This window comes from Squalius cephalus (genome assembly GCF_949319135.1).
Source record: "Squalius cephalus genome assembly, chromosome: 12".
NCBI classification, from domain to species: Eukaryota; Metazoa; Chordata; class Actinopteri; order Cypriniformes; family Leuciscidae; genus Squalius; species Squalius cephalus.
Genome location: NC_137133.1, coordinates 34,890,475 through 34,912,170, shown reverse-complemented (window position 1 = coordinate 34,912,170; position 21,696 = coordinate 34,890,475). Strand labels below are relative to the sequence as shown.

The window sequence follows — 21,696 nt, the reverse complement described above, 5'->3', positions numbered from 1 at the left end:
GAATCAAAAAGATTTGTGTGTTCTGTAGATGAACGAAAGTTTTACGGGTTTGGAACAACATGAGGGTGAGTAAATAATGACAGAATTTTCATTTTTGGGTGAACTAACACTTTAATATAAATATAAGTACAAGCATTCACAAATTTTCCTGAATGTTTCACCCATAGAAGTCCATTACTGTACACATAATTTGTGCTTTATACAAACTGAGGGAGGAGTCTAAATTATTTTCTTTCTTTTTTTTTTTTCCATTAAACAACATTAATTTACAATATTGAACCCAGAACATTTCTATAATGAAGATTTGGACACATTTATTACTTGCTTTGAAAAGGGGAAGTCTAGTGCCCTTCACTTTAAATAAAAATAAAAAGGGTAATTTCTTATTATCTCTAAATTATTTCTTCTGGAGATGTTGCAATGCGATCAGCGTTTAGTTTTTAATCGAGGCCATCTGGGAGCCAGAGGACATTGTTATGAGAAATAAGAAACAACAGCTGGAGATCTGGAGTCCCGTTTAACATCCTGATCGTGTCCTTCTGCCGGATACAATCTCAACTACACAGATAAAGACAAAAAAAAAAAAAAAAAAACACACACTTAATTGATCTGTTTGGCTTTAAAGAAACCGTTTGCCCAAAAATGAAATTATGTCATCACTTACTCACCCTCACATTGTATGACTTTCTTTCCTACATGATGTTTTGCAGAAGGTCCAGAATGATCTTTTTCATATGAGGCCTGGTGTTGTCGAGCTCCAAAAAAGCTCTCAAATCTCATTCAAATGTGCTTTCGATTCATTAGATGATATTAGCCACAAAAGAATGAAAGTCAAACGGGTTTGGAACAACATGAGGGTGAGTAGCCTAAATGATGACAAACTTTTTTATTTTTAGATGAACTTTTCCTTTAAGGCAACGAGCTTTTGTGTTTGCTGTTTTGTGTGTCGCTATCGAAGGCTTTTTAAATCAATTAATTCCATGTTCACCGCAGCCTGTTGCAGACAAACTGACAGTGTTCGTTTTCTAATCCATCCATGCGTAATAACAGGCTTTGGCAGCTCTCTGATGACATCACTCATGAGATAGATTCCCAGAAAACGATCGTAAAATCGCTCTGATATTTTCACCATCCATGAACTTGGCTGCTCAAAAAGCGCAGCATGAATGTGACACTGATTCTTTCCATGCAGTAAGTCGTGGGTTTCAGATGATTGCAGTATAAGCTCACTTTCCCTGTTTTCATCCACAGAGAATCTTGTGCTCCTTGTGAGGAGAGAGCCGCGCTGAGGCTTTCCGTAATATGCCTGACAGAAGGGTCTCTACACCTGCCCTGCATCCAAACGCACCAATAAAAAGAGGATCTGTAGTGTGGCGGCTTGCATGCTTTCACAGGCTAAGACAGACAGACAGACAGACGACAGACTGCTGAAACCTGGATGCCAGTAAAGAAAGTTAGAGTAAAAAGGTCGTGCTTTTGAGAACAAAATGATAGGCCTACAGAACATGAAAAGTTGCAGCATGTGAGAAGAAGAGAAACCCTTATTATTATTATTTTTACATGTGTTTTGAGAATAAAGGCCCATTCACACCAAGAACTATAACTATAAAGCTATTTATTAAAGGATGCACTGCAGTTTTGCCGTGTGCTAAATGCTCAGAGTCAGATGGATTCTGATTGTCTGTCAATGTTTTTATGGTTCATCAGCCAGAAAAAAATAGTTTTGAAAACGATTCCAATGATATTTTTCTTCTGTTCCATTATAGTTGTGGTGTGAACTCTGTTTTCTTTTACATTTAGAACAATTTTTAAAACTGTATTGCTTATTGTCCTTGGTGTAAATGGGCCTTAAAGGGATAGTTCACCCGAAAATGAAAATTCTGTTATTATTTACTCTCTATCATGTTGTTCCAAACCCATAAGACTTCAGTTCATTCATAGTCACATATCATTTGTTGTAAATGCAAGCTCAAGCATGTTCGCTTGACGTGCGAGAACCAATGAGGTTCATTCTCGTGTTACGCATCACGTTTGAGCTTCAGCAAGAACCAATGAGGTTCAGTCTCGTGTTACGCATCACGTTTGAGCTTCAGCAAGAACGAATGACATTCATTCTCGTGTTACGCATCACGTTTGAGCTTCAGCAAGAACCAATGAGGTTCAGTCTCGTGTTACGCATCACGTTTGAGCTTCAGCAAGAACGAATGACATTCATTCTCGTGTTACGCATCACGTTTGAGCTTCAGCAAGAACCAATGAGGTTCAGTCTCGTGTTACGCATCACGTTTGAGCTTCAGCAAGAACGAATGACATTCATTCTCGTGTTACGCATCACGTTTGAGCTTCAGCAAGAACCAATTAGTTTTGTTCTTGCGTGAGCTCGATGTTTGGACTAAATTTGGACATATGGATTAGTTTTATGATTTCTCCATGAACTTTTTGACGCGCCAAAGTGGTAGTTGCGTAGTTGTCAATGGAGGGAAAGAAAGCTTTCAAACTTGATCAAAAAGATCTTCATTTGTGTCCTGAAGATGAACAAAAGTCTTACGGGTTTGGAACGACATGAGGGTGAGTAATTAATGACATAATTTTTGGGTGAACTAACCCTTTAAATGCTTCAGTAAGACGAGGAAAAGCATTGAAAAAGTCAACAAGAAATCAAAATGAAATCATTCCTGGTCTTATCTCGAATGATTCATGAGTGCACGTTATTCTAAAGCAAAACGGGTTTTCATAATCTTTCTATTGAATTTTTTTCTTGTAAGAAATGTAGTTTCACTTGGAAATGTTGAGTTATGGAAGTAAATTGGACTGTAAGGAAGTCCATGCTGACTTTAAACACTGGTCTGTATTATTAAATAATATATTGGTTGGTTAAAAAAAAAAAAAGACTGATTAAAAGTGTCACTCCTGGGAGCGGTTTATTGATCATTTATCAATAGTTGTCTGCTATTAATGCTGGCAGAACATGTCCTGAAAGATGGTCATGTGGGGAAAGGATACTCACCGCACAGAACTGCGACCCACAAAATCCTTATAATCAATAGCATTTAATTTTATTTACAGCATATGACCTCTGTAAATGAGCGCACTGAACTGTCTGTCAGCTCCTGCATATATATAAAAATGAGAAATTCACCAAATAAACACATGTATGAAGCACATGACTTTATGAGCCACTGGATAAATCTGCACCACAAACAAGGAATGAATAAATCTACATTTGCATGAGATCCTATCTATCTATCTATCTATCTATCTATCTATCTATCTATCTATCTATCTATCTATCTATCTATCTATCTATCTATCTATCTATCTATCTGTCTGTCTATCTGTCTGTCTGTCTGTCTCTTATGTCTGATATACAAAACTGACATGTTGTCACTGTCCCTCTGGCTAGGACGCGCTGCTAATAACTAGCTGCTAATTACCCTTCCCCTTAATGATTTATATTTTTCCATTGTGTGTCAGTGAGGAAACATTTCTGGGAGTGTGACTTTTTTTCTGTTTGCGAACAATAGTCGTAGCAGTGTCTCTCCTGAACAGCAGATGGAGACTCTTTCTCTCTCTTTCTCTTTCTCTTTCACACCAGTTTCTCTCTGTCCCGTGACTTCAGTCATTGACGCTGAAAATGTTTCGACACATTCTGGTAATTATTACAAATATTCTGTTTAAGTTTAATTATGTATGGTAGTTTACAAATCATTCATCATGCGTTAGCTTTTTTATCACGTCAAAGGTTACGGTTGTTTATGTAGTTTTGAAGTTTAAGAAGTGAAACGCGGGAGTCATGAGCAGTTTGACGTTTTGCACGTCTACAATCAATGAAACTGATGGTGGAGATGATGATCATGTTTTATGATTCAAATAAGCCAAATAACAGCTGTTGTAATTGTTTAGATGGTGTCTGTGTTTATTAAAGAGCTGCTATTTGAGTGCACATATATTTATATGGTTTTATATGGTTTTATATTTCCTCTTCCTGCTCATAACAAGTAAACATAAACAGCGGTCTCACACATAGCCTAGTATTTGGACTTTGGAGTATTTGTGGTCATAAAAACTGTCTGAAAGTCATTCACCTGTGTGAACTTCAAACATCCACTAAAAATCACCAAAACGCCAGATGATTCAAAGTCATTGACCAAAGGGAAGAACCCAGTAAACTTTCAGCGTTGAAAATAAGTAGCCTAACGTTAGTTTCGGCCGGACTGTTTGACTACGTTTTTTCAACTGATCATCTCAGATAAGTCTGTTATACATGCTAAAATAACGGTGAAAAACAAACTACCAAACTACCTTATCTCAAATAAATTTAAAGAGTTTTACATATTCCATCAAGATCGACGTTGATGATCGACCTGTTTTCAATGTTGAAAAGTCGTAATTAGACGTTGAAGATTTACGTCTATTCAACGTCTAATAGACGACTTTTTGCTAGCTGGCAAAGTTATTTATTTATTGTTTGTTTGTTGCAAGAAAAGATACAGCACTGCATTAAAATATCATGAAATGACAAGAAAAGGGAAATAAAGAAGACAGAAAAAATACAGACAAATAACAAAGCTCCTCTACTAGTAAGAAAACTGTGATCATAATTATTAAGAAACTTGTTCTTATTGTTATCATTGAGTTTAAGATATTTTACAATAAGGGAAATCTCAATGTGAAAGACATCAAATCTAGGCAAAGTCTTGAGAAATTTGTTTTTGTCATTAAAAAGTAAAGAAAAAAAAGAAATATAAGTATAAAATATAAGTAAAAGAAACATGTCGTTCAACGAAAAGTTTAAATTACATTTAATAAAAGGAGAAAGATACTGTAACAACTTAAGTTCTTCTGAAGAGATTTAACCTGATTGTATTGGTAAAATAAATGAAGCGAAGTTTAAGAATAAGGAAGAAAGTTTTTGAGTCACACAGATACGGGCGGATGACCTAGGAGCTCCAAAAAATGTAAGTGTTAGTAACCGAGAAGAAAATAATAATAATCGTGAATCAGAACATTTCTGTTTCATCATTGTTTTCTTCAGTTGTCAGTATGACATGCATTATTTATGGTACACATGCAGTGAGTCTATGAACTGTCTTGTCAATATTACACATTACACGCACACATTAAGTTGCTTAAGTTTATTGTTCACTTAATTGCTAAAACACTTATTTTCTACAAGATTTAATATAGTTTCTGATGACATTTGTATGTGCATTACATTTGTCATCTTTAAGTTACTTTAATTTAATATTTTTTTTTATCTCCATGAGACTCTTCAGCAGGTTTCCAGACGGCATATCTCCAGAACCGTGCACAGGCAGCTGCTGAATAAGGTGCCAGAGAAGCAGAAACTGTTTCAGGTATGGTTGTCACTTTTTCTGACCCCTGACAGTGATATACTGTATATATTTAATGTATAATTGAATTAGATGTATGCATTATACTTACTTACTTAAAGGCTGTGTTCACTTAATAGAGCTCAGAACGTTTTGCTTTGGTTGTTCACTTGTTTGTGTTTTATATGCGTTTATGAAAATGTTGATTTCTGTTTCTTGTTTAGGAGGCTAATGGGATGCCAGTTCATCTGAAGGGAGGAGTCAGTGACGCTGTTCTTTACCGTGCAACTATGGGTCTCACGGTGATGGGTATGTCATCGAGCGTATTAACACATGATAGTCCCAGACTGTAATGCATGTTTGAGCTGTCTTAACTGAAAGCAACTTGCTATGACATCTCTCAGGCCCTGTTTACACCTGGTATTAAGATGTGTTTTGGTCGATCGGATCACAAGTGGACGAGGGAAACACATTCCTGTTTACACTTGGTGTTTTATTCCATCTCTTTTGTCCACTTTCATCCTGATTTCTTCAAGGGGAGGGTCTATGGGCGGGTGAATGTATGGACTTTTTCAGATCTTTCGATCTAATGGATGAAATAAGCTCACGCAATTTACATATGAACACGACCGGAGAAAAGAGAAAAACACACGGAGAGCATCAGCTTTAGTTTCTGCTCTGACAGCCAAAACACCAGCCGAACGCTGTGAGTGTGTGTTAGGAATCAGGAATGGAGAGAGAACATTGTGCTTGGCACATTTTTCATCTTCAAACCAAACTTGAGTCTTCAGCCGACAGAGTTTAAATCCCGTCTGGCTAGAGCTCTTCCCTTACGAAAGCAATCTGACTACATCCGGAAGTGGACAAGCTCAAAATGCTTTAGACCCCATATTTACACTTGTATTTAGTGTCGTCCACTTGTGATCCGATCGACCTGTCTCTTAATACCAGGTGTAAACAGAGCCTAAGGCACATTTATAAAAGCTACTTAAATGTCCTAATTGAACTAAGGCCTAATCCTGGCTTAATATAAGCCCTGTCTGTGAAACAAGGCCTATGTGTGGGTTCTGGGCGATTGCTTACCAGCCCAAGTTTAAAGCACCCAGTCCCAATGTCTGTATATACTGTAGCTGTGGCAAATTCAAATTCGTTCAATCCGTTTAATTTGCCGTGATGCTTGACAAGTCTCAGCAAGCATGGAGATGTATTTGAGTTAATAATCATAGTAAACTCTAATCACTAATCATTCATGTGTCTCTTTTCAGGAACTGCATGCGTGATATATGAACTAGTAAAGGCAGCTGTGCCTCAGAAGAAGAACTGACGTCAGCTCCTGCCCTGACATTATGAGCATTTCACGCAATATACTTATTCTTTCATTTGGAAGGTAAAAGGGACCAAAGTGATTTAAATAAAACAAACTGTGCCTGTCATAACTGGACAAATCTTGATTGTTTTACTTTACTCAATGACAATTTAAATTCCCCCAAATTAAAATTATTTTAGGACTACTATTAAGATATTTTTGGCTTGCATTGCACATTTTCTTTATGCAAAATGTCATTATTTTCTTTTGATTTTAGGGTGTAATGTTACAGATTTTAGATGTTTCCATCCATCTTTTAATTCTAGTTATTGATGAGGTTTGTCTTCTGATTTCATGCCTCCTCCGTTTGAGATGTTAAAGAACGTGATGAAGAAAACAAACAAATAAACAGTTTTTCCTTCTGAAAGTGTACGTAAGTTAGCATTAACTGATGCGGGATGTTTGTAACTCACAATGCAGCGTTTAGAAGCATGTTTTCGATACGGTCTGTTTCTTGGACGTCTTCATCGTTTCCCTGGAGACAAACAGTAATGTGCATTTCCTTTTTGTTCTTCAAAACAATGTGTTTTCAAGGCATATAAAATAGTTTCCAAATGCGTGTGCATCAAAGAAATGTTTTCCCCTCTGGAAGTTCAAATTTACAGGAACATCTGATCATTTGAGCTCAGCATTGGTGGTCTATACAGTTGAGCTCATATGGAAATTTATCACATGCATTACGAACAATGTGCTCTTTGTGTCCCTTACAAAATCTCTCAGTTCATTGCAGAGATTGAAACAGACGTAGCAAAAATAATGGCATGCTAATTATAAAACTATAAAGCACAGATCATTAATTCTGCAAGCCATTAATAAGCAGCAGTATCATTTCAAGCTTTCCCTTGATCAATAGAACTATTATGCATTTCTCTCGAACAATGAGAGTAATGAGCTAATGATCAAATTAAAAACAGTCCTGAACTCAGCTGAAACAACTAATAGACTCAATGATCACAAATCAAACTCTACCCTGTCTCCTAGTTGGCACCCATGTGTTTTAAATGGTTTATTCTTCAGATGGGTAACAGAACTGTTCATGTATGGCTTGATAATGAGATCAGGTGTAGTTTTGATTCATAAAGATGTGTTAGACATCTCCATCCCCTCTGTGTGTTACCCGATTTGACCACTAGGGGGCTACATATTCAAATAAATGGAAATGCATGGTTGTAAAACTGATCTATAGGCTCAAATTAATCCTGTCATAAGTACAGTTTACTTTTTTTTTTTACATTTTACTTAGTTGTTTAACCGTTTTTACAGTTTTTCTGATATTGCTGGATACAATTGCTTTGCTTAAATCTTGATATCTGTGTTTTGGACGCGGTAGATTGATTTTACCTGATCTAGCTGGTTATGAGATAGTCCAGTCAGGCTAAGAAACATGATCCAAAACACAGCTACTTGCTTATAATCTTGATTTTCCAGCAGGGTTTTAATATCACACAGAGAGAAAAAAAGTCATACTTAATAAGTAAGTAACACTACAAAAGTCAAAATCTTTTACAACTAGCAAAAAGTAGTTGTGTTGGCGCGAAGATGATGTTACCATAGCAACCACTCAAGCGCCTGCCGTTAGGACCGTTGAACGATATGTCAGAAACATTGTCTTTATGATTACAATATTTTATGTTTAGCGTACATATTGCACGAAATTGTATGTAAAAACCCTTCGTGATGTTTTACTATAGTTGTCGGCTGGTTCAACTGTACTGGGAGCACCATAAATCATTTTTCTTTTTTTCTCTTTTTGTGGCGGGAGATCTCCTCAGAATGTAGGCTACTCCGAACTATATTTATTTGAAAATGTTCGCCCTTCTGAAAACCACATTCTAATTACTTTAATAGTTCATTATAATTCCTTAACTTTGCAAATGAGTTAAAAACAAAGGCTATATAATCCTGAATATATCAAAATAAATTTAGGCTATATTAAAAATGTGCGATTCCTATTGAATCTCGTCCGGAGTAATGTAGCCTATTCCATAATAATTCCTGCTGAAATCAAAAACATAGATAAGAGACATGCTGCAGGAATGCCGAAAATATGCGTGACTTTTCCAAAAGCGCATCCCAACACATCCATCCATCACACGGTGACGTCAGAGCTCCGGGTTCGGGATCAGCCCCCTGTTTAGAAGCACTTTCTAGTCTGAGATCCTGTGCATTTGAAAACAGCTTTCACGAGCTGTGGGTGATCAGATCCTCCTCTTCATTCCCATCTCCATCACCACAGCATCACGGAGAATCTCTTTGCCTTTCTGAAAAGACCTTTAAATCCCTTTGCATCCGGGCGAAATTTCCACTTTCATTCAACAGTTTTGTGATGTATTGAGAGATTTTGGAAACTTTGGAGAGTTTGGTAAGTTCTCATGTGGAGTTTCTTCTTTTATTGATAAACCTATTTAAATGGAGGAACGTGTTATTGATCTTAAATTTGAGACGTATTAGATAAATGTGATATGAAATGATGAATGTGTGCACACTGACCCATTTTCAGCTGCTCTGATCACTTTTTCCATAGACGTTTGAATGGTGATTTCATTTTTTCCACCACCCTGTTATTGTGCTCTTTTAAAGTTGATTGGGATGATACTTATTTATTGTCTTTAGTTGAGAAATCTAGATAACTTGTAAGACTTATAAGACCTGGACTTCATTTATTCACTAATTCACATGTAATGTGCTTAAAGAATACAGGTAGAAGAGCTTAGATAAATATAATTAAAATATTTAAGTGAGGTTCAAACCTGTTTGGCATAACAAATGTTCAGAATGCATGTTTTACACCGTAAGAGGTTTTTAAGACTTCATTCAACTTTACTTAAATCCTTAAACTATTACAACACCGAACTCAAGACAACGTGTGCCTGCATGCTAAGTTTTGACTCACACTTTGCATGTCCATTCACCTATCCAATTAAAAATGCTGTATTTTTTCAATTAAACATTCAAGTTTTGTTTTTCATTAATTGAAATACCCTCTTGCCCTAGTTGATTTCAGAAAGTCTTGCCATGTGATGAATGCCTTTTCAAAAGTGTAAATGTAATCTTAATTCAATTGAGGTCATATAAAAGGACTGGAAAAAATGTTGTTTGAAATAGTTTTAGATTGAGTAATCATGCCACACAGGACACTGCTTGAAATGTCTGGGCAAATACTAATTGCTGAGTGATATTAATGAACAACTTGAACTCAATGTGCAAATATTTTGTGAGCTGCTTGTTCTTGCGTTGGTAATTATTTATAGCAACATGCATTATTGTGTAATACAGACATCAAGCATATTACCAAAGTTTAGAGACAGAGCAGCATAAATATATGGATGTGAAATTGAATTTGTCCAGGCACAACAGGGGGCGCAGGAAGCCTGCAGGAAAGTTTTTCCACCCCCGATGTGCAGGATCCAAAATCAGGCAAATGTCCAGACAATTGCATACAATAGTCTATGAACTCACAGTTTCCGACGTTAAACGGATGAATCAGTGGGGTTTGCAATGACATACAACATATGCAGTTTATAATCGTTTTACAGTTAAACTGCTGTAGACACAGAATGTTTTTCTAAGGCCCACAGTGAGTTATTTTATTAAGTGACCTTGTTTTATAAATATTTTCCAAAAAGTTTTGGAGTATTAACCACGGAAAGAATTTTTTTTTTTTTTTACACTGCTGACCAGAGAAACAGCTGGAATTTTGAATGAAGAAATAATTAAAATCAGATTTGAATGAGAGTTGTGCTGGAGTCCAGTGCATACTCTTATTTTTTATTTCTGGATTGATTTATGAGCAGCGTGTGTGTGTGTAATATGGTTGATTTTTCAGATTGATTGATGTTCTGCTGATACTGGGGTGAAGATGTCGGTCAGGCGTTTGGCAGCGGCCGCTCTCTTAACACTCGCAGTACTGACATCAGTGAGAGCTCAAGGTAAAAAAGCCAACAAATCTATCCCCATTCACCCTGTTAAATTAAAAATACTTTATTCCAACAGTTTAGATCATAGTCTATTGTTTCTAAAAAAAAAAAAACATATAAATAATAACTGTACAATAACGTTTGTCTCTGTTTAAGTGTGTTCAATATTTTTCAATTTACATTTAATCTCAAAAAAAAAAATGAACAAAAATAGAGAAGAAAAATAGTTTCCATTAATGTAAGATGTGCATTTCTTTTTAGACACTTGGTCGAGGAGTTTTACTCTCCTATAAGAACAATTTGTGGTTTTAATGCTAGTTGAAATAGAAATGCATGACAGGACAGGATACTTCATTTGATCTAACTGTGTTTTTCAGCAACTTCTTCAAGAGTATCAACTGTAATGTATTTAAATTGCAAATTATAGGATAGAACATGTAAGGCCAATCCAGCAGATGTTTAGTATTGAATATGACTTGGTTTTTAAATATTTTCCATATGCAACTTAAGACCCATGATCATTTGCTGGATACCAGATATCTCAGCCAGACAGATTCACGTTCAACTTTTATTTCTCTAGTAAAACACTTTTTCATTTATTTTAGTATTTACAGTATATCTTTCAGTAACCGAGCTCTTTGTAGGTTTGAACAGTCTTAGAGGTATTAAAACTGTGACTTAACCATATCAAATCATTGAATAAACGACAGGGTGTTAAAGCACACATTGCCAGAGTTCAGTGGAAAGTATAGTGGAACATTTTACAGCTTTTATTGTACAAAAAAAATAAATAAAAAAAATTCATGTGGAGGCCAAGTTTCCCTTCCCCACTTTCCGCACTCTTAGAGAACAAAAAGACAAAATATGAGCATTACTATTTTTTTCTTTGGAAAGAGACGGCAAGAAGTGTGATACTTCTCAATGCTGTAGTATGTAAAATAAGAAAAGTCTTAGTTTAAACATGTTCCACTGATATAAAATAAACAAATACCTTAACCAACGTTATCACTTTCTTATATCAACTGATTAGATGCTCAGCATAGCAAAATAAATGTTGTTAAATGATCTTCGAAGTTTGGTTGCACCAAAACTGGTTTGGGTTGGATGGACCCAAAAAAGAAAGAAAAAATCTAGAATGGGTGATGAATCGGTGTGAGTTAGCAGTTGTGTTGGACCCTTTTGGAGTCAGAAATGGAACCGATTGTGACATCTGGTCAGCCAGGTTGGTAAATCTTGATTTTGGCGAACCTGTTCCCGGTCAAGCTTAAGCCCTGGTCAAAATTTGACCAGAGCCGCAGCTTCACAAAATATTTTATTGTGATATTCTGACATGCACACACAAACTCTATGTTCCACACAGACACTGACCTTTCAAACACAATACAACACAAAATACCATAAGAATATCACTTTAAAATATTTCAAAGTCCTCTACATGTGCGTCTTGTACATGAAATCCTTTTAGTCCCACAAGTTGTTGCAGACAACTTTTCATGTACAAGTGCATGAGTCTTCTAGTTTATCTAGACTAGTGCAATGATACATAACCTCTTTTCGTTTATATATTTACTTGTTTGTCACTATCCTGTATTTTCTTATTAAAGGTTGTCGTTGTGCACCCTTTTAAGCAGTTTGCAATGGAAAGTGATCACATTAATGCAGTTGCACATAAAATGTTACCCATTATTGTCAACTTTCAAGTCCATTGTACAATCAACACTTCTTGTCTATCTGTGACGTCAACTATTGAAACAGTTCAACACAGCTCTTCCGGCTGTGTTGGGTTGACTGCATTGACTGCATGCACGTCACAAGTTATGGCCCGATGTAATGTTCTGTCGAGGTCTTTGTGGAACGCGCTTTACGTGTCTATGCTTGAGTAGTCAATGGCCCTACGGTCAGACAGCTCAAACAGATGTCATTTTTACCCAAAATGGCCGCCGTCCACGTTTGTTTCATGTTGCCTTGAGTCCTTGCCCAACAATGAACTTCTCTGTTGGGATTTCGTCCATAAACCTGTATGCTCTTCTCATAAATACAGCTTTTGGAACAATTTCTTGGAAATAACTTGATTCACCTCCTCTTTCCACAGTAATGCCTCCATCAGACTTGAGGTTTAAGATTTTAAATGAAAACACAGTGCAAATGATATGGAAGCAACCGCTGTCAAGGATCGAGGGCTTCAGAGTACAAGTGACGTCGGATACAGGTTGGTGAAACGGTGAAAGCACCAAACGTGTTGGAATTATAACGACAAGCAACATGAAACATTTGCTAGGTTTTATGTCAGTGACGTGTTTCGGACTGGAAATTTATATGTGACAGAACTCATTTTTTATCAATTGCCAATTGACTGGATTCTGAATAAGTTGGCACTCCATACCAGAAAATGTGTAGTATGAAAGAAAACTCATGTCGGCTAACATTAAGGGTTGTTCAGACCTGCAAAGGTTGTTTCTTGATCTACTGCCACTGAGCCCATGAGAGAAGCACTTAACCTAAGGTTACTCGTGGGGAACCGTAGTAAGTGTACCTTATGTTGCTTGAGATAAGAAAGCATCTGGTAAACGACAAGTAACCTTTAAACTCACTGCCACAGGCAACTCTCGGGAAATGCGTTCTGGCGTGCCCTTCAAAAAATGATTTAAACATGGACCGTTACTCATCGCTTGTCTTGGGAAGTCATTAATGTTTCCCTAATCTAGGTCTTGTGTGTCTAGACTAGATTTATCTACTTATAAATTAAGGGTGGCGAGATATTATCTTCATGTAGAATGTATATCATGATATGACATTTAAACATTGAAAATGCAAATGTTCCCTTCTGCCTGTAGAAGAGCCTGTTAAGGAATTCACACTTCCTCCAACCTCAACCAAAACCTCCATCAGAGATTTGACCCCCGATGTGGATTATGTTGTTACGATATTTTCATATTTTGGATCTGAGGAGAGTATACCAATCTCTGGTCAGATTACAAGTAAGTGGCAGGGCATCTTATTCTTTAAATATGCCATATAGGGATCCCATGGTCATGTAAGCCTGGAAGTCTCAGGGAATTTTTAAGTTGTGATTTGGAAAAAAAAAATGTGGATTTGAAATATAAAAATTCTGTTACACCCTGTACACATTAAAATGGTTGTAAAGTTCAACTATAAGATATTTAATTGACTAGAAATGGCCTTTTGTGATTGCAATCTCTATAAAACAGAGTGGAGAAAGCATGGAAATTTGTTGGCCAAAGGGTATGGGAACCCTTTTAATGGAAGGAATACTTTTACCTTAATATTTAATGATGTATTGTTTTCTGTTTTAGTCCAATCAAGCAGTATTGGAGGAAGTACCAGGAAACCTCATGTTTTAGATTCAGTCAGTAAGTACACACCTCCAGGCTCTTTCCATTGCTTCTGCGGTCTCTACATTTTATTGGGAGTTTCCATACTAGTCAGTACGCAAATGTGTGTATGCCTTTCTTTCTTTCCGAATTTATGATTCCTGATAACAATTTAGCTTGTTAGTCAGCATTAACTTTTCCAGACATGATAAATTCGAGCCAACGTTTCCAGCATGGCTTTTGGGTGAGAGTTCGTAAGTGGCCCCTTTCGCCTTGTTTGAAATAAAAACCCGAACCTCTCGCAGTGCAGAAAGTGGAAAGCATTACAGCCTCTCTCTTTACAAGAGCGCTGTGGCCTCGTCCTCCAGATGAAGGTGAATAGCTTTACTTTTCCTTTCCTACATTAAGCAGAAGTGGAAAATCCAAACACCCTCCCCTTAAACCCCACCCGAATACCATAACGGTTAGTTAGCTGCCTTCTGCAGACGACTCGCTAACAAAACCCAGTTTCAATGCTCCAGTGTTTCCCTTCTGCAGGCGCAAGTGGAAAAAAGTGAATCTAATTACGGTAATAAAGCAAGGCAAGCCACGATATGTCAACAAAATCCTGTTCTTTACCCATCTGCCAACATCTCACCAAAGATGTAGCCGACACAATCCTTTCAAGGGCAGCAAATTCCACAAATCGTGATAGAGGGCAAATATGATTGAAAGATGAGGAATTTTTCCAAACCGTATAGAGCAGAGTTCTCAAACCGGTTCCACGGAGGGCCTAGTGTATGCAGGTTTTTGGTCTTTCCCTTCAATTAGTGCCCAATTAAGACCTAGACTACCAGGTGAGGGGAGATCTTAACCAATTAGTGACCTACTCAATCAGTTTGGTTCAAGGTAAAAGAGAAAACCTGCATACACTAGGCCCTCCGTGGAACCGGTTTGAGACCACTGGTATAGAGGATTAAGATTAATGGAGTTCAACAGAGAGGGAATGACTAGTAATGACTCGCCTAATAGCATTTCGTATAGAGACATACTCAACCCATGTGTCAATGGGGAATGAGTTGTAACTGGTGTGTATTGCATAATAGATAAATGTGGTGCTGTTATAAAGGGGATCCCCTTTGTATTTGTACATGTACATATTCTATATTTTGACAGATGCTGAAGCATACAGTATCAACTAACACATAAACCTTTTTGCATATTTACAACATTTGAGACATCCAAATCTACAGAAACTTCTGGAATTGTCATAATCTTTGCGAAGCTGCTGTTGCAGCTGACCAGGTTCATTACTCTCATTTATCGTTAAATGATGGACATCTTTTTAATGGGAAATTTATATAGAAATGAAGTAAAGATGTTTAAATGTAATTATCGTCAAAGCTCAAAAAGTATGTAAACAAAAGAGTGAAAATATGTGAAAAATGTCACAATGGAGAATTAAACTGTCAAGTAAGAATTAAGTCAGTGTTAACTATAAATGCGTTCAATTGTGTTGAAAATACTTAAACTCAACATATACTGTATATTCTATTAATTCAATATTCCTTGAACCTCTAAGGATTCATAAACGTTTATCTCTAAAGTTGTGCATTTGTAAAAGGGTTTATTTTGTAGCAGCGTCTATCTAATGTTTAAAAAAAATATGTGCGATTTATAAACTTACCATGCAAATGAAATCACATGGTTTTATCATTTATAATGGAAAAATAGGTCAGAATTTTGAGTTATGTGCCAAATGTGTTTGCCAAAACTCTTAAATGGTTTATATTTTAGAAGCTTTGCATCCTTCTCAAAAATCCATCCCCTTATCTGAAGTCAAGCAAGCTTCTGACTCATTGACCTCTCACTCTTTTTCCCAGAATGCTCAGTAAGTGCCATAGCTGACCTGGTCTTCCTGGTGGATGGTTCTTGGAGTGTCGGGCGGGACAATTTTAAATTAATCCGCAGCTTCATGGCAGCCATGGCAGGCGCATTTGACCTTGGAGAGGACAAGACTAGAGTGGGTGTGGTTCAGTACAGCACGGACACCAGAACCGAGTTTAACCTTAACCAGTACTTCAACCGGGCCGAGCTACTCAGAGCCATTAACAATCTGCCGTACAAGGGAGGCAACACCATGACAGGTACCAAATTTATACTTATGAATTCATACTGAGACCTACAGATAATATTACTGCTGAACAACAAAGCTACAATGTGAATTTCAAGTCTGTGATTGTTTTGTGTGTGTGTGTGTGTGTGCAGGCGAAGCCCTGGACCACCTGCTGAAAAACATGTTCACAGAGACCGCTGGTGCTCGGAAGGGATTCCCCAGAGTAGCCGTAGTTATCACAGATGGGAAATCTCAGGACCCTGTGGAGGGTTACGCCAAGAGGTTGAAGAATGCTGGAGTTGAAATCTTCACTTTGGGTATGTGGTCATTCATCACTGCTGTCTTTCTCGGTCTGGATTTCTTCTTCACAAGAACTGGGCAGCTTTCAAGAAATCCATCCGCACAGAAGAAATCCTTGAAAGGAATTTTGAGAAATAATGCTATTATTTACTCTTTTATTCAGGGATCAAAGAAGCGGATGAGGAAGAGTTGAAACAAATGTCTTCAACGCCCTACAGAACACACGTGTACACTGTGCCAAACTTCGATATGATCAAAGCTGTGGAGAAATCACTCATCACGCAGGTGTGCACCAGTGTGGATGACCAGCTCAACTCGCTGGCTAGCGGCGAGGAAGGTAAACAAACAATAACAATTGTAAATCTGCTTTAGCAGGTTTATTAAACACAACCCCGAGCATTAAACATGACCCCATTTTTCCTCTTTTTGTTTATTTGCAGTTGTTGAACCAGCATCCAACTTGCAAGTCACAGAGGTTGCATCCAAGTCAATGCGGGTGACGTGGGATGCATCTATAGGGGAAGTGACTGGATACAAGGTGCAGATGGTTCCCATGTTGGCTGGCAGCAAACGCCAAGAGCTGTACGTTGGGTCAACTCAGACCTCTGTGAATGTTAGAGATTTGTCCCCTGATACAGAGTACGAAATCAGCCTGTTTGCACTCAAAGGTCTGACGCCTAGCGAGGCCGTTATGGCGATGGAGAAAACCCAGCCTTTAAAAGTATCATTAGGTGAGGAAAGGTCCACACTCTTTAACTATCCACAGTAATCCATTGATTAAACAGTTGCTTGACCCGCAAGCTCTTTTTACTTCTAGAATGTTCTCTTGGCGTGGACGTACAAGCCGACGTCGTTCTCCTGGTCGACGGTTCCTACAGTATCGGTCTTGCAAACTTCGCTAAAGTTCGAGCTTTCTTGGAAGTCCTGGTCAACACCTTTAACATTGGGGCGGAAAAAGTTCAAATCAGCTTGGTCCAGTACAGCAGAGACCCACACACTGAGTTCTACCTGAACACTCACCACGATCTGAGCGCTGTGGTCAAAGCCGTGAGAACGTTCCCCTACCGCGGTGGCTCCACGAACACCGGCAAAGCCATGACGTATGTGAGAGAGAGGATTTTTATTCAAAACAGAGGCGCTCGTGCGAATGTACCTCGTGTTATGATTCTGATCACCGATGGAAAGTCCTCGGATGCTTTCAAAGACCCGGCGGCTAAGCTTAGGAACACGGATGTAGAGATTTTCGCAGTGGGCGTGAAAGATGCTGTCCGCTCGGAGCTGGAGGCGATCGCTAATTCTCCAGTGGAGACCCATGTGTACACCGTAGACGACTTTGATGCTTTCCAGAGGATTTCCAATGAGCTAACCCAGTCCATCTGTCTGAGAATTGAGCAAGAGCTTCTGAACATCAAGAAGAGAAGTGAGTATTGTTTGATTTTTTCACTAACTGCTGTTAAATTTGCCGGGCTCTCTGTCTGGACGTGCATAGAACCATATGGTTCGAACTCTGGTTTTGTACCAATCTGTACAAAAGCTCAAAGGTTAAGTTGACCCAAAAATGAAAATTCTGTCATCATTCACTCACGTGAATGTTCTTTCTTTCTTTCTTTCTTTCTTTCTTTCTTTCTTTCTTTCTTTCTTTCTTTCTTTCTTTCTTTCTTTCTTTCTTGCTGCTCAATTCCAAACAATAAAAATAGTAAGCAAAGCTGTCAAGCTCCAAGAATAAACAAACAAACAAACAAGCACCAAAACATAGTAGTTGTTTGCTATATTTCAAGTCTTCTAATATCATACAATACCTTGGTGTTGCTTAAAATCTAATAGGTAACATACTGCCTGAGTCTGTGATGTTTCTGTAACCTTTCTTTTTTTTTTTTTTTTTGGCTTTAAAATGGGATGTGAAATAAATTCTCATGGGAAACCAAAGGGAAAAGTCTCATATATTTCATTTCTGCTCTCCCTTCTAGAATTGATTGCACCCAGGTCTCTGACCTTCTCAGAGGTGACCTCCAGAAGTTTCCGGGCTTCTTGGGTAACAGATGCCGTGAATGTGCAGTCCTATCTGTTGCAATACAGGCCTGATACTGACACAGAAGTGGGATACATCTCCGTCTCTGTGCCGGGAGAAACCACTACGGCCGTCTTACATCACCTTACTCCAGTCACAAAGTATGAAGTCAAGGTTTACGCCCAATACCAGAAGGGAGAAAGCTTTCCTCTATCAGACTTTGAGACCACACTAGAAGGTTAGTGACTGTTATATATAAATGTTAGCTTAGCGAATTACTTTTAAAGGAATGTTGTTCTTTATGATTGTCTTTCTTTTGTGCAACACTTTTAAAGAACATCCTGGCCATTGTACATGATGAATTTTAGGGTAAACTGTTCATTTAAGATATTCACCTTTTTGTGACTTCTATGTACCGATTTGTGCAGAACAAGGATCCGTGAACAACCTGAGGGTGTCTGAGGAGACCACAAGCAGTTTCCGTGTCTCATGGGGGAAGGCTCCCGGTCCAGTAGTGCGGTATAGACTCACGTATGTTCCAGTCCAAGGGGATAGTGGGTTGCTAGAAACTGCAACAGTTGGCCCTGAGACCACCATCATTCTGCAGCAACTTTACCCAGTTACGACATACCGTGTCTCCGTGGCAGCCGAATTCCCATCAGGTGTTGGACCTCAGATGCAGATTGATGGAACAACCAAAGAAGGTGATTGGAACAACTTAAAGTTTTTACATTCATCTAGGTCACGTGTGCCCACTCATTCTAGCATTTTCATTGGTTGTTTCCCAGGCATTTAAAGACCCATAAATTGCTTGAGGGTGTGAATCTCAGGTATTTCAGAAAACTGGTGTAAAGTTTTACAGCGATTGTTTAAGCAGCCAAACACCTTAAGTGAATGGAAAATCAAAGTTGATTTTGACAAAAACTCTATGAGACGTTTCCCAGAATTTCTTTTGTTGAGTTGGCGATAAATGTCTGTTTGGTTAGGCAAAACCTCTGGGTTCTTTATCAAGGCTGAGAGTAGTTAGTGTCCAAGCATGAGCCAGCTGTGTCTTAATGGCTGCCTACAGCGATGCAGCTGCAGTCCGTCCACAGTTATTATCTGCGAAGGACAAATCCCAGGTCATGACTTTTAACTCCTGTGTTAAACTAGAGTTTAATCTCTGCATTGTCTCTGTTCCAGTCAACAGATTTTTTTTTTTTGCTGCTTGCTAAAGACATGATTCCTCAATATGTTGAGGAGAGGTGGGCTGTTACTAAGGCTGGCCACACAGTTGAAGATTTTAAGCCCGATTTTGGGCCCGATTTGCAACCCCCAACGATCCAGGGGGTGTGGTTCGATTCGACGCTTCTCGCAACTGACTTTTTGTTAAAAAAATCCTCAGTTGTGTGGTCTCATTATGATTTTTTGATCGCTCCCGATCGCGTCGGAAACCTGCACGATCCCAAATCGTTAAAATCAAACATGTTTGATATTTACAACTGTTGATCGGGCTGCCTTTGACTTGTTACCCGCAATAGCCAATGGGAGTGAGCAAGCTTCACCAACCGGATATTGCGTACTTCTATAGCTGAAACTTGGCAGCTATAAACATGCCACGAAAGTGAAGTATTGAGAAAGAAGATCACCCCCATATATTCTTTTCTTCTCCTTTGTTTACTTCCAAACAAACAAAACTCACGCCAGGAAAACCAGCTGACGATATCGATTGTCCTCCATTTGTTTTTCTTCTCAAGTCACGTTTGATCGTGCGAGTCGTCTCACTGTAAATATGTTACTACAATTGACAAGTGTGTGGTCTCGCGGTCTGGACAAATCATTTAGTGTGTGCATTCTGAGGATTATAATGCTAAAAAATCGGTTGAAACTGCCCTTATGTCTATGGTCTCCCACAGTTTTAAAATCAGTTCACATTTGAAGATCTTGTGTGTCCCAGGCCTAAATGATCAGACTTTTGATTTTTCACCTGGTGGATGTGCAAATACAGAATTTGTGCATCAGTATCTTAAGGACACAGTGTCTTAAACCCATTTTGGGGTGGTGTGATGTAGTGGTTAAAGCTCAGTGCTGGCAACTGGAAGGTTGCTGGTTCAATCCCAACAAAGGAGAGAGCCAGGATCTTTATAGTTCACCAAAAGGTATAGTTCACCAAAAACTTAAATATATCAATTAAAAATCTGTATATTTTTCTTTCTTTCTTTCTTGAAACACAGAAGAAAATATATTACATCAAATTTGGACTACTGAAGTAAAAGTAGTCCATAATACTTGTGCACTATATTCCACGTCTGAGACATAATACAGTATGCCATATGATAAGAATATAACATCCAAGACACATGGACTACTTTTTTTTTGGTCATTTTCGGAGCTTCTCAGTCCCCATTTATTTTCATTGTCAACATTTGTAAATTAAAATATATGGTGGGATCGAACCAGCCACACTATTACTTTATCCAAAGAAGCATAAAGGAGCAACCTAGGACTAAAGGCATCTGCAAAATGACATTAGCACTAAGGCTTCTGATTACCAAAGGATATATCCCAGACACATCCCATTTCTTTCCAAGAAAAGTCCACTTAAATGTGGAATTGTTTTAATTATATATTATTTTGTGTAAATGCAAAACGCACCCATCGAAGTCCCTGTGAGTGCATTGCAGCATAAGATCTAAGGTTTTTTTTTTTTAATCTTTTGAAAGAGTACAGCCTTGGAAGGACTAGAGGCATTATAACATCCTCAGCTCCAGTCAGAAAGGATAAACAAATAGGTTGAACAGAGTCAAGCAATTATAATGTTCTTTCTTTCCTTCGGCCCAGATAAACAGCTCACAGGTCTTCTGGGGTTTCAGAAGAACGAATCTTAAGCGACAGTAACATGGCTACGGTATACTCTAATGAAATTACCAGAAGCAAAGCTTGCCCAAGACCTTAAATCACTGAATTCCAGTAATCTTATGTCTCAGAATCTGCAGTGTCAGATTTGAGGGCCAAAGATTAGAGCCCAGAAAGAGTATGCTTTGAGTGATTGAAAACCATCCAAAAATGAAAATTATGTCATCATGGAGCATAAAAGAAGCTCTCTTAGATGTCAAGAGTCCTTTTTGTCCATGCACTTAAAACATATTGTGACCGAAAATGATTAAAGTACCATAAAGGTTGTCCAAATTAATCATGCTTTATATAATTCTAAAGCTATATTATATCTGCCATATTCATCTGTTTCAGTCATGTAGACCTGGTATGGATCAAATAAAATGATCAAAAATGGTATCTCTTATCATATGTTTTTGTATTCACCACCATTACTTTGCCGAGCTGATGGTCATAAATATGGTGGATGAG

At 38.0% G+C, this 21,696-nt stretch overlaps 3 protein-coding genes across 9 annotated transcripts in view; all 3 read left to right on the top strand.

Moving 5' to 3' along the window:
• Positions 1-3,652, top strand: part of filip1b (filamin A interacting protein 1b) — a 37,176-nt gene extending 33,524 nt beyond the window's left edge. The window contains exon 9 of one of the 2 annotated variants that reach the window (XM_079887976.1): positions 1,252-3,652. In XM_079887976.1, the coding sequence (XP_079744102.1) occupies positions 1,252-1,272 (21 nt within the window). In that variant the 3' untranslated portion in view covers positions 1,273-3,652. The remainder of the gene's footprint in view (positions 1-1,251) is intronic. The other variant, XM_079887979.1, reaches the window with a different exon arrangement.
• cox7a2b (cytochrome c oxidase subunit 7A2b) lies at positions 3,576-7,877 on the top strand. Of its 2 annotated transcripts, none has more exons than XM_079888017.1 (4): positions 3,576-3,652; positions 5,268-5,357; positions 5,558-5,642; positions 6,599-7,877. In XM_079888017.1, exons 1-4 carry the CDS (start codon positions 3,635-3,637, stop codon positions 6,655-6,657), a joined length of 252 nt encoding a protein of 83 aa, XP_079744143.1. In that variant the 5' UTR covers positions 3,576-3,634; the 3' UTR covers positions 6,658-7,877. The 2 variants fall into 2 exon arrangements, with proteins under 2 accessions (XP_079744143.1, XP_079744144.1); XM_079888018.1 differs by having other exon boundaries at positions 3,597-3,652; positions 5,277-5,357; positions 6,599-7,870.
• A 979-nt stretch (positions 7,878-8,856) lies between these two features.
• Positions 8,857-21,696, top strand: part of col12a1b (collagen, type XII, alpha 1b) — a 74,194-nt gene continuing 61,354 nt past the window's right edge. For 4 of the 5 annotated variants that reach the window (XM_079888835.1, XM_079888834.1, XM_079888833.1 and 1 more), the window contains exons 1-12: positions 8,858-9,061; positions 10,526-10,628; positions 12,709-12,825; positions 13,451-13,594; positions 13,931-13,987; positions 15,811-16,074; positions 16,196-16,360; positions 16,507-16,680; positions 16,784-17,074; positions 17,161-17,763; positions 18,311-18,589; positions 18,780-19,055. In XM_079888835.1, coding sequence (XP_079744961.1) covers positions 10,559-10,628; positions 12,709-12,825; positions 13,451-13,594; positions 13,931-13,987; positions 15,811-16,074; positions 16,196-16,360; positions 16,507-16,680; positions 16,784-17,074; positions 17,161-17,763; positions 18,311-18,589; positions 18,780-19,055 — 2,440 coding nt within the window. In that variant the 5' untranslated portion in view covers positions 8,858-9,061; positions 10,526-10,558. Of the gene's footprint in view, positions 9,062-10,525; positions 10,629-12,708; positions 12,826-13,450; positions 13,595-13,930; positions 13,988-15,810; positions 16,075-16,195; positions 16,361-16,506; positions 16,681-16,783; positions 17,075-17,160; positions 17,764-18,310; positions 18,590-18,779; positions 19,056-21,696 lie in introns of all 5 variants that reach the window. The other variant, XM_079888836.1, reaches the window with a different exon arrangement.

Bases quoted from the DNA above. Each gene is read 5' to 3' on its own strand.
- cox7a2b (XM_079888017.1), top strand. The intron at 5,358-5,557 runs GTATGGTTGTCA...TTTCTTGTTTAG, and splicing joins AGAAGCAGAAACTGTTTCAG to GAGGCTAATGGGATGCCAGT. The intron at 5,643-6,598 runs GTATGTCATCGA...GTCTCTTTTCAG, and splicing joins TATGGGTCTCACGGTGATGG to GAACTGCATGCGTGATATAT.